Source organism: Crocodylus porosus, unplaced genomic scaffold (assembly GCF_001723895.1).
Source record: "Crocodylus porosus isolate Cpor-Errol unplaced genomic scaffold, CroPor_comp1, whole genome shotgun sequence".
Taxonomy (NCBI): domain Eukaryota; kingdom Metazoa; phylum Chordata; order Crocodylia; family Crocodylidae; genus Crocodylus; species Crocodylus porosus.
Genome location: NW_017728918.1, coordinates 3,503,880 through 3,518,928, shown reverse-complemented (window position 1 = coordinate 3,518,928; position 15,049 = coordinate 3,503,880). Strand labels below are relative to the sequence as shown.

General features: G+C 44.0%; 1 protein-coding gene across 1 annotated transcript in view; it reads left to right on the top strand.

The window, feature by feature from the left end:
* Positions 1-1,058: 1,058 nt before the first annotated feature.
* Positions 1,059-15,049, top strand: part of CDC5L (cell division cycle 5 like) — a 45,841-nt gene continuing 31,850 nt past the window's right edge. The window contains exons 1-9 of the mRNA XM_019537142.1: positions 1,059-1,163; positions 3,289-3,392; positions 4,203-4,364; positions 5,225-5,352; positions 6,639-6,738; positions 8,251-8,469; positions 10,099-10,243; positions 10,713-10,901; positions 14,530-14,678. Coding sequence (XP_019392687.1) covers positions 1,119-1,163; positions 3,289-3,392; positions 4,203-4,364; positions 5,225-5,352; positions 6,639-6,738; positions 8,251-8,469; positions 10,099-10,243; positions 10,713-10,901; positions 14,530-14,678 — 1,241 coding nt within the window. The 5' untranslated portion in view covers positions 1,059-1,118. The remainder of the gene's footprint in view (positions 1,164-3,288; positions 3,393-4,202; positions 4,365-5,224; positions 5,353-6,638; positions 6,739-8,250; positions 8,470-10,098; positions 10,244-10,712; positions 10,902-14,529; positions 14,679-15,049) is intronic.

Below are 15,049 nucleotides of genomic sequence, written 5' to 3'. Positions count from 1 at the left end.
TTATCTTGACCCTCTGCTCAGGGTCAGATCAGTGGTCATATCTGGGGTCAGGAAGGAATTTTACCCCATGGTCAGATTGGTTTGGACTGAAGGGGCAGGGGGATTGCCTTCCTCTAGCAGGGGCATAGCTCTCCTTGGGATGTCTTGAGCAAATGTTAATGACCTTTTATAGAACATTGGCCCAATGTCCCAAATTGCATTCTTGCAGCTGTGGCAGGTTGGGGTGTTATGTCTTGTGCCACACCAGGGTTGACAGTAATTTTACTAAGTTTATTTAGATGATGGCTTTGCACAGGAAGCTCTGGATAGGGATGATCCTGCCTCAGGCAGGGGATTGGACTAGGTGAAGTCTGGAGGTCCCCTCCAGCCCCACTTCTCCAGGACTCCCACAAAATGATCTTGCATAGAGAAGGTATGTTGCAAACAAGGATGTCAACGCAGGCACGCATTCCCGACCAGCACCCGCACGTTTCTTGTGGATCAGGACAGACCCATTGTCTTGCAACGGTGTAGGTTGTAGCCATGGTGGTCTTAGGACGTAAGCAGGTGAGGTTTTTTGTGGGGGTAAATCTGATACCAGATTTCCCCAAGACCCTTGTCTTGCAAACACGGTTTTTAAATCGATGGGTTTCTGTAGCCGGCAGACGGGGCATTCAGTGGAGGTGGGTTTCAGAGGCGGGATCTTCCTCTCGGGCAAGCCCCTTGACCGCTGGGACGACCCCGGCAAGGAGCCAGAAATGCTGACCCTGGTCTGCGGTAGCCCCACAGCTGCCAGGCCTCCAAACCCACACACTGCACTGGTGCCAGTGCAAGGGCAGCTGGATGGCGCGGGCCCCGCACCTTGCACTTGTGCGGGGATTTCAGGGGATCCTCGCGTAACAACACAAGCACCTGCGGGGACGCTAGACTCGTCTCCCGCATCACCCCCTCCTGCGCCCGCGCATGCGCGAACGGCCGTCGACATTCTCCGCTGCGCATGTGCAGAGCTCTGACACTCGCCAGCTCTCGCTGCGCCTGCGCGGGATCCTGTCGCGGCCTGCGCACAGGCGGCGGAGGCGTCTTCTCTGCGCTAGAGCCTATTCTTTCCGCCGCGGAGCCTGCTCCTCTTCGCCGCCAAGATGCCGCGGATTATGATCAAAGGCGGGGTGTGGAGGAACACCGAGGTAGGCCCTTTGCCTCCCCGCCGATTCCCACGGGGCTAGTCAACGGGCGGCGCTTCTACACTAGAGCGCATGCGCTGAAAAGGGCCCGGGAGTCCTGCGCATGCGCTTAAACGAGGAGGGGGCTGGGAGACATGCGCATGTGCTGAGTGTGTTTCTAGTGGGCTGTTTTCCCTCCCTGTGCCGAGATGCAGCACATGTCCCTGGGCTCAAGAGGAAGATTAGGGGATTCTTAGTCCAGCTTTGAGTTTTTGCTTTTAACTTCTCAGTCTCCATCCTTTGGGGTGATGGTATATGGAGTAAGAAGCCCCAGAGCAACCCTGTGCCAAGAGAAATCCCCTTGTTCAGCTTCTGCCTAAGAAACCTTGGACAGCAGCAGGGGCTAAGCACAAATAATCTCTTGTCTTCAGGGATCCTGTTTTTCTGATTTAAAAAAAAGACAACCCAACTTTAACACTTAAAAAGAGTAATCTAAAATCCACATTTTTCGGTGATTATAATGAAATGCTATTTTATATATACAGATGTATGGAGATACAGATTCTTAAGCCAAAAGTTGGGATATTTTTGTAGCAGAGAGAATCAGGATCCCTGCTTAAAGCCAGAGTTAAGGGAGCTGCAGGAGACTGAGCTCTGTCACTGGGCGAGAGATGTAGCCATGGGGCCCTGCCCTGTTCCTCCTGCGGATAGCTCTGCCTCACTTTCCCCCCCTCCCAGGGGCCGCAGGTGGGAGCTGCTGGGGCTGTGCTTGTCCTCACAACACAGGCAACTCGCTGCCAATTTCTCCTGGTCTGGCCTTTCCCAAAGCCCTGCATGTTGCACCTCTGAGTTGTGCCAAGGCTGAATCCCACAGTAATGCTTCCTGCCATGTATGTCTGGTGTGGCAGGAGGCATGATAGTATGGATCATGCATCAGAGCCCATCACACCTTTATGTCAATATTTAGAGGGGCCCTGTGCTACTAACCACCAGCAAAGAAATAAAAACTACCAAGAAAAGGGAATCTGAGGATTATGAAAGTAAATATGTAGAGCATGTTTCATGTTAAATACTTAATATTCTCCTGAAATACCCTGCACCAAAACTCATCAGCTTCCCATTAAAGCCAGAATGTACTTTGGAAGGGCTTTTCAGTGTTAGGAAAATTTACCTGTCATCTGCACCATTAGCTGCTAAACTGGTGCTGAATATATGTTGACCCCAGCTGTCTGTTGTCAACAATGGATGCCCTTCCATTTTGCCCCACCATGCAAAGCTGTAGCAAGCAGCTATGGAGCACTTCATAGATTGCACTTTTTTTATGGCCCCTTTGTGTGCTTGTGGCTACACAAAACAAGACTTCTGGTTTCCACTCAGTTATTTAGGAAAGCATTGTGTTCTGCCCCCAGGAAAGTCTCAGAAGGGGTAACAAGCTTTTCAGCTTTTGAGCATTTGAAAGCTTATCTAACTTTATCCCAACTATTCAGGTGTCCAGTAAAAGGAATCGCTCCCAAAAAATCTTTGCCTCTCCCATAGCTTACCAAATCACTTATAGGAGAACAAAAGTTTACTCTAGGCCTAAGGGGCAAACGTAAGCATGTAAACCACTAGCTCTACTAGTACAAACCTGGTGCTGGCAAGCTGGGATAAATTTATGTAATTTCTGTCGCATCCCTGAAGCTTCTAGTTTTGCTCTGCATTTGTACAGCATCTAGCACGATGGAGTTCAAACCCATGACTTGAACTGTCAGGTACTACAGTCCTGAAAAATAAAGACATCATCATCTTGAAATAAAGACTACTTAAAAAAAAAGCAGTGATTTTTTTTGCTGTATACCTGCTCTGATTTTTATGATATTTACATGGGTGAGAATTTTTAAAAAATAGGATGTTCTTGCTCCTTGAAAGACCCACACAGACAGTGGAAGTTAACTATACAGGAGAAACGGTGAGACTGACTGTTCCCCAAATGCTGTCATATACTCAGAATAAATGACTGTCACTATTTTCGCTTCATTAATCACATCTACCTTCAGGTGTTAACCCTTGCTGAAGTCTCATCTGCATTTCCCTATTGAGTTGCAAGTGAGCATTTGGCTGTGATAAAGTTTACTAAGAACCCATAGTAATAGCTATTTCTCTTTTTAAGGATGAAATTCTTAAAGCAGCTGTAATGAAATATGGCAAAAACCAGTGGTCTCGGATTGCTTCTTTGTTGCATAGAAAGTCAGCAAAACAGTGCAAAGCCAGATGGTAAGTGGAGAAGACAAAAGCCATTACTAGCATTCAAAGGCAAACATCGTTCATTTGCTAAGTTAAGCGTCAGTGTTGAGTTTCCTATTGGTTCAGGTCTAGCGGAAGAAGAAATAGTTTCAAAATTTTTAATTGGTTACATTTCCTGAAAGTATTGCAAGGACTTACTCTTTAAAAGGACTATGAACAAAAGTAGAAAACTATTCAAATAGGAGATGATAGCAATAACTGCACAGTATGCAAGTAACTTATTTAAAAATGCAAATTATTGGACTACATCAAATTTTTTGTGAGTGTGATAACATTTGTCAAATATTCATTAAAAAGGTAATTTTAAGTGCATTTTTTGCAATAGATTTTGGCTGTGGGACCATAGCCTTTGCTTCTTTTATTTTGCATTACTGTATTTGTACTTAAACATGTGTACTTAGTTCTGCTTAGTTATAGTGCTCGTGAAATCTGAACGGTTCAGACATTACAGAATCAAGACTCCAGTGGACCTCTTGTAATCATTTGGATGTCATATATAAAGGTCCAGTTACTAGTTATGGACTAGGTTAGTGAGTCTTGGTTTCTGACAAAGTAAGAATGCACGGACCAGAGAAGATGGGAGTAACTGTGTGAGAAAAGAGGACAACATTTCTAGAGCTTTTTCTGTGTGTGAAAGTGTTGTGTGTTTATATGGACACTTTTATTCAAAGCAAAGATTGGAAATAACTGTGATGTGATTATGAAACTCCATCCTAGCAGTGGCAGTTCATAAGTAAGTATCTTGGAAGTGTCCTTCTTAATTTATCCACTGTGTAACAGGTACGAGTGGCTGGACCCAAGCATCAAAAAGACTGAGTGGTCCCGGGAAGAGGAGGAGAAACTGTTGCATTTAGCCAAGCTAATGCCAACCCAGTGGAGGACCATCGCTCCAATCATTGGAAGAACAGCTGCACAGTGCTTGGAACACTATGAATTTCTGCTGTAAGTAACTCTTGTGCTAAAAAGGCATAGCATGAAACTCTTTGTAGCTTACTATTCTGATGACAGTAGGCGTCTGGCTGTGTGAAGGCCTTTTTTTTTTTTTTTTTTCCCTCTTCCCTGCTATTACAGCTGGAGGGGTTTCCAGTGAGCTTTACCTATAAGGGTGGTTTTGTGCTAGGTGGATGAGCCACCTAGCTTGATGGGGATGGCTCTTGGTACTTGGAGAGAGCAGGAGAAGCATTAACAGGCCCATTTCCTTTGCATCTTGCTACAAATGGGTTTCCTGATGTTGCAGCCATTTTTCAGCTGTTGCTTAAACCTGTTCCTATCTGGCTTTTGGGCCTGCTTGCATGTGTGTAGAAGTGGGTGGATGGTGCTTCATTGTGGTGCACTGGAGTGGTTTCCAATGAGCTGACAGGGAAGATGGAGCCAGATAGCTCTAGTTTTCTTATTCTGTAAGCTGCTACTGGTGCTGCCATAGGCATCAGTGGTTAAAATAAGTGAGATACTCGATTGTGCATTGCACAGCAGTTTTTCACGATCAGTTCCTTTCCATGCATAGCCATTAACAAATGAGTTCACTCTTGTTTTCTTTTGCTGGTGCTGAATTGTTCAAATTACTTTCTTCATTCTTCTTTTGGTTATCTTTATTAATGTCAAACACCTGTGTTCCAGTAGCTGAAATACCAGTGTTGTCAGCACTTGCAGTACTTCACTGCAGTTAACAGCTATACAACAGGTCATGAGCTACTGGTTTAACTCTTCTGGGGCTGCTGTTAGGGGCTTTGGAGAGAGTTTTGTGTGTTCTTCCAACGTATAAAGTGAATTGTCTCATCTGATTTTGCTAATCTATTTTTCAGGGACAAAGCTGCTCAGAGAGATAATGAGGAAGAAACTGCAGATGATCCTCGAAAACTTAAACCTGGAGAAATTGATCCAAATCCAGAGACCAAACCAGCCCGGCCAGATCCCATTGATATGGATGAAGGTAAGTTGTTAACATGTATTGGTGTTTTTGAACAATTCAATTTCCTTAACTTCTGTTTGACTTTTCTGCACTTCGCTTCTTCATGGACATCTATCCGTTCTCCTCCTAGTTTCTATCTTATGCTTTGTATCTGACCTCTTGGTCTTTTAGCTGTCTGTTTTCTGTCATTCATTCTCATGCTGTCTCTTCCTCTAGTGGGTAGATGGCCTACCCCCTTCCCTCTCTTCCATCGTTTTCTGTTTCCTTGGCTGTTTTTCCTTTGTTTGGACTTCTACCTTCCCTCCCAGAATCATTCTTATCTCTGTCATGCTTTCATGTCCAATTCCTTATAAATAAATTCAGGAATGTACTTGGTAGCCGGGTTGGTTTGAGACAAGAAGGCATATAAAAAAAGTAGAACTCTTGGTTCCAAAATGACATCTTTTATTAGACCAACTGGGAAATTGCAAGGAAATTGCAGAAAAGGACAGTTTTCTTGCTATTTCCCAGTTGGTCTAATAAAAGGTATCATTTTGGAACCAAGAGTTCTAGTTTTTTTTGTATGTGTTATAAATTAATTGTTACTTGACTTCAGAGGGATTCATATTGGTGCCTGTTATTAGACATAGGTGACATTTCAGTGCTGGCAGTGTGGGGTCACAACTCTGTGCTGCCACTGGAGTGGGAGGGCACAACTCTGCGCTACCATTTTTGCCGCTGCTGGGCAGTGGGTCCAGCTGGGCTGCAGCCCCACACCCTGCCGTTGGCACAGAAATCGCACTGCCACTGCTGCCACCACTGCTGCCGAGCCATGGCTCCAGCCAGGCTGCTGCTCCATGGCCCGCTGTCAGCACAGAAATCTGGGAGGGCAAGTGTCCCCTCCCATATTGCCCCCAGTGCCTCACCTATGATATTAGAGATGACTAGTAAGCGTGGGAATAGGATTCTATGAATCTATTTGGGAAGTTATCTCTTACTGTATATGTTTAAATATAAATAAGAGTGTTCTTTATTATCCTGGACTGCTCAATCTCTCCTTCTAGAATGCATGTGCTGCATTTCGTATAATCAATCCCATCCTGTCCCATCCCCCAGTTCATTAAATACATCCAACATTATGATTTTTCCCTTGAAAATCTTGGCCCCAGTTGACAGTTGGTTTGCAAACTGTGTTGAGAAAAAGACTGTAGAAGGCCCATGGCGCTCAGACCAACACACTGATATTTCAGCTTCTAAAGAGTTTCTTTCTGTTCTCTTATTCAACATGAAGTGGAAGGTTGGTAACCTTTTTCTCTGTATTCTTGCAGATGAGCTTGAAATGCTGTCAGAAGCTAGAGCTCGTCTGGCTAATACTCAAGGAAAGAAAGCCAAGCGGAAAGCAAGAGAGAAGCAACTGGAAGAAGCTAGGTAAGCACAACACTATCCACCATGCTCCCTTGTCTGTTTCTGTGACTTGCTGGGATTTCAGTTTCTTCTCATGACCTGAAAACACAGATCTCTCTCCCATAATGGATTTGTGAATCCACTGTTCTTTCTAACTTCAGCATCACTTCAGCCCACTTCTACTGAGATAACATAAAAGAAAGACTCAAACTGGCCATCTTTGAAGGAAAACTTAGATCAGGTGCCCTGTCATATTTTTTAGAATTATTAAAAAAACAAACAAAAAACCCACAACTCCCCCAAACAATCTGTGTGTGTGTGTGAAAGGGTGGGGGCCAGTATAGATTTGGCATATTCCTCTCTCACCTTCTACCTGCACTTGTCTTAAACCATCATCCTGCAGAAACTAAATACATACATGTTTTATATTGCAGGATTGTATGTGTTGACTTCAGTGTGACAAAGCACACAGTTTAAGCATAGGCTTAAGTCTTTGCAGGATCAGGGCCTTGAACCATAATCTCTCCCTGGGAGGGACTTTGTATGTATTTGCTCAGTACCTGGGGCAGTGGGTCTGTAGGCCTGAATGGATCATCTAGGTGTTCATAGATTCATAGATGTTAGGGTTGGAAGGGACCTCAATAGATCGTCAAGTCCGACTCCCTGCATAGGCAGGGAAGTGTGCTGGGTTCAGATGACCCCAGCCAGATGCCTATCTAACCTCCTCTTGAAGACCCCCAGGGTAGGGGAGAGCACCACCTCCGTTGGGAGCCCATTCCAGATTTTGGCTACTCTAACTGTGAAGAAGTTCTTCCTAACGTCCGGTCTAAATCTGCTCTCTGCTAGTTTATGGCCATTATTTCTTGTAACCCCCAGGGACGCCTTGGTGAGTAGAGCCTCGCCAGTTCTCTTCTGCGCCCCCCCCATGATGAATTTATAGGCAGCCACAAGGTCGCCTCTCAACCTTCTCTTGCGGAGGCTGAAGAGTTTCAGGTGCCCTAATCTCTCCTTGTAGGGCTTTGCCTGCAAGCTCTTAACCATATGAGTGGCCCTTCTCTGGGACCCTTTCCAGGTTATCCACATCCCTCTTGAAGTGTGGCACCCAAAACTGGACGCAGTATTCCAACTGTGGTCTGACCAGTGCCAAATAGAGGGGAAGTATCACCTCCTTGGTTCTGTTTGTCATGCATCTGCTGATGCTGTTGATGTAGTAAGAATGTAATTTAGTTATGCTCTGTCATAGAGATTGGCAATGTGGGGCCAAAATTATTCAGCTCAGGTCTGAGGTGGGCTGGCACTAGCACCTCTGCAGCTTCTCCCCACTGTCCAGCTGTGGTGTGGCAAAGGCAGAGCTCCCCTCCATCAAATGCCACCAGAGTCGCAGCTTTGCAGGCCAGATCCAGCCCATACGCTGTAGGTTACCAAGCCCTGATCTGTCAAGTTTAATAAATAACAACATTTGTACTTAAGTCATAGCTGTTGTTAAAATGATGGCATTTCCATTGAAATCCTGTAATGTCCTCTGTATTTCCTTAGACGCCTTGCAGCTCTCCAGAAGAGACGGGAATTGCGAGCTGCAGGGATTGAGATCCAGAAGAAAAGAAAAAAGAAAAGAGGTGTGGATTATAATGCAGAAATCCCATTTGAAAAGAAGCCTGCCCCCGGTTTTTATGATACGTCAGAGGAAAATTACCAGTCGCTGGATGCAGACTTCAGGAAGCTACGTCAGCAAGACCTTGATGGGGAACTAAGATCGTAAGTTTGCTTTGAATGTTGAAAGTCATACTTTTTAGCGTTTGGGTCCATGAGGCAAAACATAGCATTCCATGCTGGGGTTTGTGCCAGTTAACTGTACTTAGTGTTAGTCCTTGTCACTTCCCAGGCTCTTAATACTAATGAGCATGCTAATTTTTGTGTCCGTTTTACATTGTTGGAGAATGTTAACTGGGCATTCAGATGAGGCCCCTCAAACTTTTTTTACTCTTCCGAACCAAATTTTTCAAATGTTAAAGAATTGCACGATAACCAGTGAAAGGATCATGTGTTAATCACTTGCATCAGGCAGTTTTATCTCTTTTTTTTTTTTTACATCAATAAACAGTCTTGGTCCGTTACATTTCATCATCTTTCTTCCTACAAGGTACAGCTTTCTTTTAATTGCTCTGACTTCGGTGTTGGCAACACTTTGAGCAAGCTGTTTTAATATATTTTGGTCACTTGATGTGATTATAACATAGTTAGTTAGAATCTGCTTAAGTTTTTTACAGTTTTCTTTTTCTGACAACCTTCAGTTGAGAAATTACATAGACGTTGTCAAATGCAGAGTTAACTGGCAAGCTGATATTTTTGCTTGTATGATTTGGTCCCCTGTTATATCTGCCAAGTGCTGTTTATTGAGAACAGAACATCCATGTGATTTACAGACTTTGAACTAATTAATTTCTGTTTTAACTATTGACAGTGTAGGCAACCTGCTAGGTACTGTGTAAATTACAGAAAGGCTGTGAATTACCAGAGCTGTAACTCTTGCAAGAGGTTTTCATGGCTGTGAACCATGAGAAGGAAACACAAGTGGCTCCACCAGCAATTCTTGACGGAATTATAGCCCCTAATTCAACTGCTGTTTATAAAAAGTGATATATGTAGCATATGAATTCGAACTTGGATCTGTGCCCTGCTAACACTACCCCAACCTCCCACAGAAAACTTTAGCTGTTGTTTCTCTTGCTGTTCCTAGAAGTCTGATTTCCCAAGTTCCTGCCCCCCTTTGCTGCCTTCTACTAGCTGTGAGAGAATGAGGAAATTCTTACTTGCTTTCAACATATGTAAGAGTTGCCTCTATTAAAATTCTTGGGGAAAGGAGGGGGTGAGAATTTAATTCAGTGCTCTTACCTCTCCCTGCAGACAATTATGGTCTCTTGCACCAATGGTTCTCCGGTAACTGCAGCTGAAATAGCAAACACTTGCCTAAATCCTACTATTTTCAAATGTGGTATTCTCTGGCTTGCAGTCTCTCTCTCATTTGTTGGCCTTCTGACCCTCCAGACCAGTAGTTCTTGCCCTTTTTAGACTTAAGGCACCCCGTGGAAAATTCCAAGTCTTACTTTTTATTATTTTTCTGTAGTGAAACAAATAAAGCAAAGAAGTCAGAAAGGCCACAACAAAGCAAAATGGTTTCAACACCGTGAATTCCTATTTAATATCTGGCTTTGCATACCTAATGGTGCTAACACTATGGCACCCTTGGAGTGCCCCAGCACCCTCGTTAAGAACCGTTGGTCTAGACTGGTGCTTTCTCTCCCCTTTTATATGCTGGAGTTCAGGATCTTTTTTTTCTGAACAGTTCTGAACATTGTAATTGATACTGTTGTCCCCTGTGATTAGTGAGAAGGAAGGACGAGAACGCAAAAAAGACAAACAACATCTGAAACGGAAAAAAGAATCTGACTTGCCATCAGCTATCCTTCAAACCAGTGGAGTGTCAGAGTTCACTAAAAAAAGAAGCAAACTGGTTCTTCCAGCTCCTCAGGTAAGCTATCTGTCAGTCATGAGTTGTTGTCTTCTGCTGCTTGGTGGCGTGTGTGAAATGAGACTGGCCATAGTGTAGTTCCAGCCTCACTAGAATTACCACCATTTTCTGGTGGCAGAAGGACCAGTGTACAAATGCGTAAGGACAGAGCTGTTGTCTCAACCTCAGTGACATATTGGCAGCACAGTGTGGGGAAGCTTATGCTGTCATCACACTTGCTATACCTACCAAAGCTCTGTCTTTGGCCTCTTTGAGAATATGGGTTTTTTATGAATGTTTGGTTGTTTAGCAAATACATTTTTAAAATAATAGTGTTTCCACCAGCATGCAGCAGATTAAAGACATTGGCTTGGAGAAGACTGTTCTCCATTGTTACTGGAGTGAAAGCCATGCTGTTTTAGACGGCTGCAGTTAAGAATGTTATTCTCCCAAATGTATGCTAATGTTTGATAGGAGTTTCCTGTTACAGATTTCAGATACAGAGCTGGAAGAAGTAGTAAAAGTTGGCCAGGCAAGCGAGATCGCCCGTCAGACAGCCGAGGAGTCTGGAATTACAAACTCTGCTTCCAGTACCCTTTTATCTGAATATAATGTCACCAATAACAGCATCGCCCTTCGAACACCCAAAACCCCAGCTGCACAGGACAGGATTCTACAGGTAAAGTGGAAATGGACAGAGCAAAACTTCGGGTTTTTAACTGGACTGGAGGGTTGAACCAGAAAGATTGAGGTACCACAAAAAAAGAAAGCTGAGAGATTTATCCTTAATCCAGCTGGGTTTGAATTTGGGATCTGATTTATAATCGTACTGTCAAAGGCTGAAGTGCTCAATGCCTTTTTTTGCCTGGGGCTTCACAGACAAGGTCAGCTCCCAGACTACTGCACCTGGTAGCACAGGCTGGGGAGAAGGTGAGCAGCCCCTGGTGGTGAAAGAACAGGTTAGGGACTATTTAGAAAAGTTGGATGTGTACAAGTCTGTGGGGCCGGATGGGATGCACCGAAGGGTGCCGAGGGAGTTGGCTGATGTGATTGCAGAGCCACTGGCCATAATCTTTGAAAACTCATGGTGATCAGGAGAGGTCCCGGATGATTGGAAAAGGGCAAACATAGTACCCATATTTAAAAAAGGGAAAAAGGAGGATCCAGGGAACTACAGACCTGGCAGCCTCACCTCAGTCGCTGGAAAAATCATGGAGCAGATCCTCAAGGAATCTACTTCTAAGCACTTGGAGAAGAAGAAAGTGATTAGGAGCAGTCAGCGTGGATTCACCAGAAGCAAGTCATGCCTGACCAACTTGATTGCCTTCTATGATGAGGTGACTGGTTCTGTGGATGTGGGGAGACCAGTGGATGTGATGTACCTTGATTTTAGTAAGGCTTATGATATGGTATCCAACAACATTCTCTCAGGCAAGCTAAGGAAGTATGGACTAAATGAATGGACTGTAATGTGGATAAAAAACTGGCTGGAGCAGCAGGCTCAGAGAGTTGTAATTAATGGCTCAATGTCTAGTGGGCAGCTGACATCAAGTGGAGTGCCCCAGGGGTTGGTCCTGGGGCCGGTTTTGTTCAATGTCTTCATCATGACCTTAAGGTGGCATAGAGTGCACCCTCAGCAAGTTTGCAGATGACACTAAGCTGGGGAGAGTAGTAGATATGCTGGAGGGTAGGGCTAGGATTCAGTGTGACCTAGAAAAATTGAAGTATCGGGCCAAAAAGAATCTCATGAGGTTCAACAAGGACAAATGCAAAGTCCTACACTTAGGATGGGACAGTCCCATATACCGGTACAGGCTGGGAGCTGACTGGCTGGACAGCAGCTCTGAAAAAGGGATCTGGGGGTTACAGCAGACAATAAGCTGAATATGAGCCAGCGGTGTGCTGCGTAGAAGACTAATTTCATACTGGGCTGCACTGGTAGGCGTGTTGCCAGCAGATCAAGGGAAGTGATTCTTCCTCTCTATTCTGCACTGGTGAGGCCATATCTGGAGTATTGTGTTCAGTTTTGGGCCCCCCACTACAGAAAGGATGTGGACAAATTGGAGAGAGTCCAGCAGAGGGCAACAAAAATGGTGCAGGGGCTGTGGGACATGACTTCTGAGGAGAGGCTGAGGGAACTGGGCTTACTTAGTCTAGAGGAGACGAGACTGAAGGAATATTTAATAACAGCCTTCAACTACCTGACGGGTGATTCCAAAGAGGATGGAGCTGGACTGTTCTCAGTGGTGGCAGATGACAAAGAGCAATGGTCTCAAGTTGCAACAAGGGAAGTTTAGGTTAGATATTAGGAAGAATTTTCTCACTAGGAGGGTAGTAAAATACGGGAACAGGTTACCCAGAGAGGTCGTGGAAGCTCCATCCTTGGAGGTTTTTAAGACTCAGTTCAACAGAGCTTTGAATGAAGTGATGTAGTTGGGGATGGTCCTGCTGTGAGCAGGGGCTGGACTAGATGTGACCTCCTGAGGTCCCTTCCAGCCATCGTTTTCTATGATTCTGTGATCTGCTTTTAGCAGGCATAGTCTGTTCTTATCAATAACTGCTGACGCTTGGAGGTGTAGTATTTAGTAGGGATATGCGAAATGGCTGTGTTTCATTTTGGTTCCAGATTCAGCCGCTTCGGAGAACAGCGTTTTGGATCACTGTTCCGTTTCAATTCGACCAAATCTGTTTTGGAGTTTCGATGCTGTTTTGGTGCCTGTTCGGAGATTCAGGTGGGCCGGGGAGAGGCAGGTACAGCCAGGCGGCTGCAGGTTCTCCCCCAGCTCCTCTAGCTATGCCGCCTCTGCCCGAGTGGGGGAAGCATGTGAGAAGCCCCCATGGCTGCCCTGCTCAGCCCCAGCCTCCCAGCACTTTAAAAGGAGGACTGTGGGACTGTGCCAGACTATTCCTGGAGGGCACCTCCGAAACATTTTGTTTCAGAGCCTTCCATTTTGTTTCAGATTCACTGTTTCGGGCACTGAAACGAGCCAAAACACCTCCAAAACAAAACAGCTTTCGAAATTTTGCACAGCCCTAGTATTTATGATAATGGGAAATGCGTTGTTCTTGACTTGTTGTCAGTGGTGTGATAGGGGTAAGAGTTTCGAACAGAAACATTCCCCAGTGTTGTTTTGGTAGGCTTTGCTACTTTGTTATTTTTCTGAACTGATCTTGCATTCTGAAAACAGTAATTTCATTCCAAAAATCATTTCCTTTATACTCTATTAGTTAATATCTCTTTTATCTACTTGAGTTTTATCATGGATGTAGGTAGCCATGTTGGTCTAAGGACACAGGCAGACAAGGTTCTTTGGGTAAATCTGATATCCTTTATTAGACCAACTCAAATAGTTGGAAAAATTCCTCTTGGGTGTTTGTGCCCAAAAGCTTGTTAAGAGGAATTTTTCCAACTATTTGAGTTTGTCTAATAAAAGATACCAGATGTACCCAGAGACCTTGTCTATCTGAGCTTTATCATGTCATTTTAAAAACTATAATAAATTGTAGCTCGCTGAACTAATGCAGTATAAGAATTGCTGGAATATTGTTCAAACATTACTAAGTCAGTCTGGTGTTAGAAGTTGAGGCTAATATTTTTATAAGAACCAAATGGAAACTTCATGGGATTTAGGCATCACACTCCCTTATTCTTGAAAAATATACCTGAAATTCTTTATTTGGGCAGTGATGAAAGTATGGATGAATGTCTGGATTATTGCTTCCTTCTAGAAATTATAGTACGGCTGATTTTTAAGAGAAGGTGGTATAAATTCTGCACAGTTAAATGTGTAGGGCAAAGTCCCCTTTCGATCGTGGACTGATTTTTCAGATACAACCTAATGATTTTGATGCTTGCACACATGAATGCTTTTGGAAGAATTTGAGACATTTTTGTTGGCCTCTGATTTTTGAAGTATAGGCACAACAGTACGTTTTGAGTAGCAGTGCTTTTAAACTATTGTGAACAGTATTTCTAGAAATACTTGTAATTCAAAAAATCTTGGCTATAGCATCTGACTGATTGAAGGAAACTGAGATATTAAGCAAGCCCTTTATATTTGTGCCTGCTTTGTGTGTGATATTTTATTGGAAAGGGCATTTTTAAATATTTCTGTTATAATTGAAGTGTAAGATCCATAACCATAGTGTCCTTAAAATTAGGAAATTTTAAACATTTTTCAACAACATGTTTTGACCTTTGCCTGACTGATCTTATTCATAGTCGCTTTTAACAATAGGCCTGTTAAATTTGCAGATCAAACTATGGCTTTGGAGAACCTAGTAATGTGCTCTTCTTTATCACACAGGAAGCCCAGAACTTGATGGCCCTAACCAACGTAGACACCCCCCTGAAAGGTGGTCTGAATACTCCCCTCCATGAGAGTGACTTCTCTGGGGTGACACCTCAAAGACAAGTTGTTCAGACTCCAAATACAGTGCTTTCAACACCCTTCAGGTAAAGCATGCTCTCCAGAGACAGCTGGGTAGGTAGAGTGTATGAATCGGGTATCCAGGTTGTAGTTGCATTGGTCTAAAGGAAAAGGCAATCAGGACTCATAGTAGAGATGATATCTTTTATTAGACCAACAAGATTTTTGCAAAAAAATAGTCTTTAATTACAAGCTTTTGGCCACAGGCACCCTTCACCAGGCATCGGAGAAAAGCTTGTAAAAATTCTCCTGGGTAGAAGTGGAAGTTCATATTTCATAGGATTTCACAGAGGAGTCAATAGATGGAAAACCCTCTGGGCAGCAGTTGTTATCTGGCAAGGTGTCTCAGCTGTCCTGTGAGGCTGTGATGATGCAAATTACTTTAGACAAAGGCAGG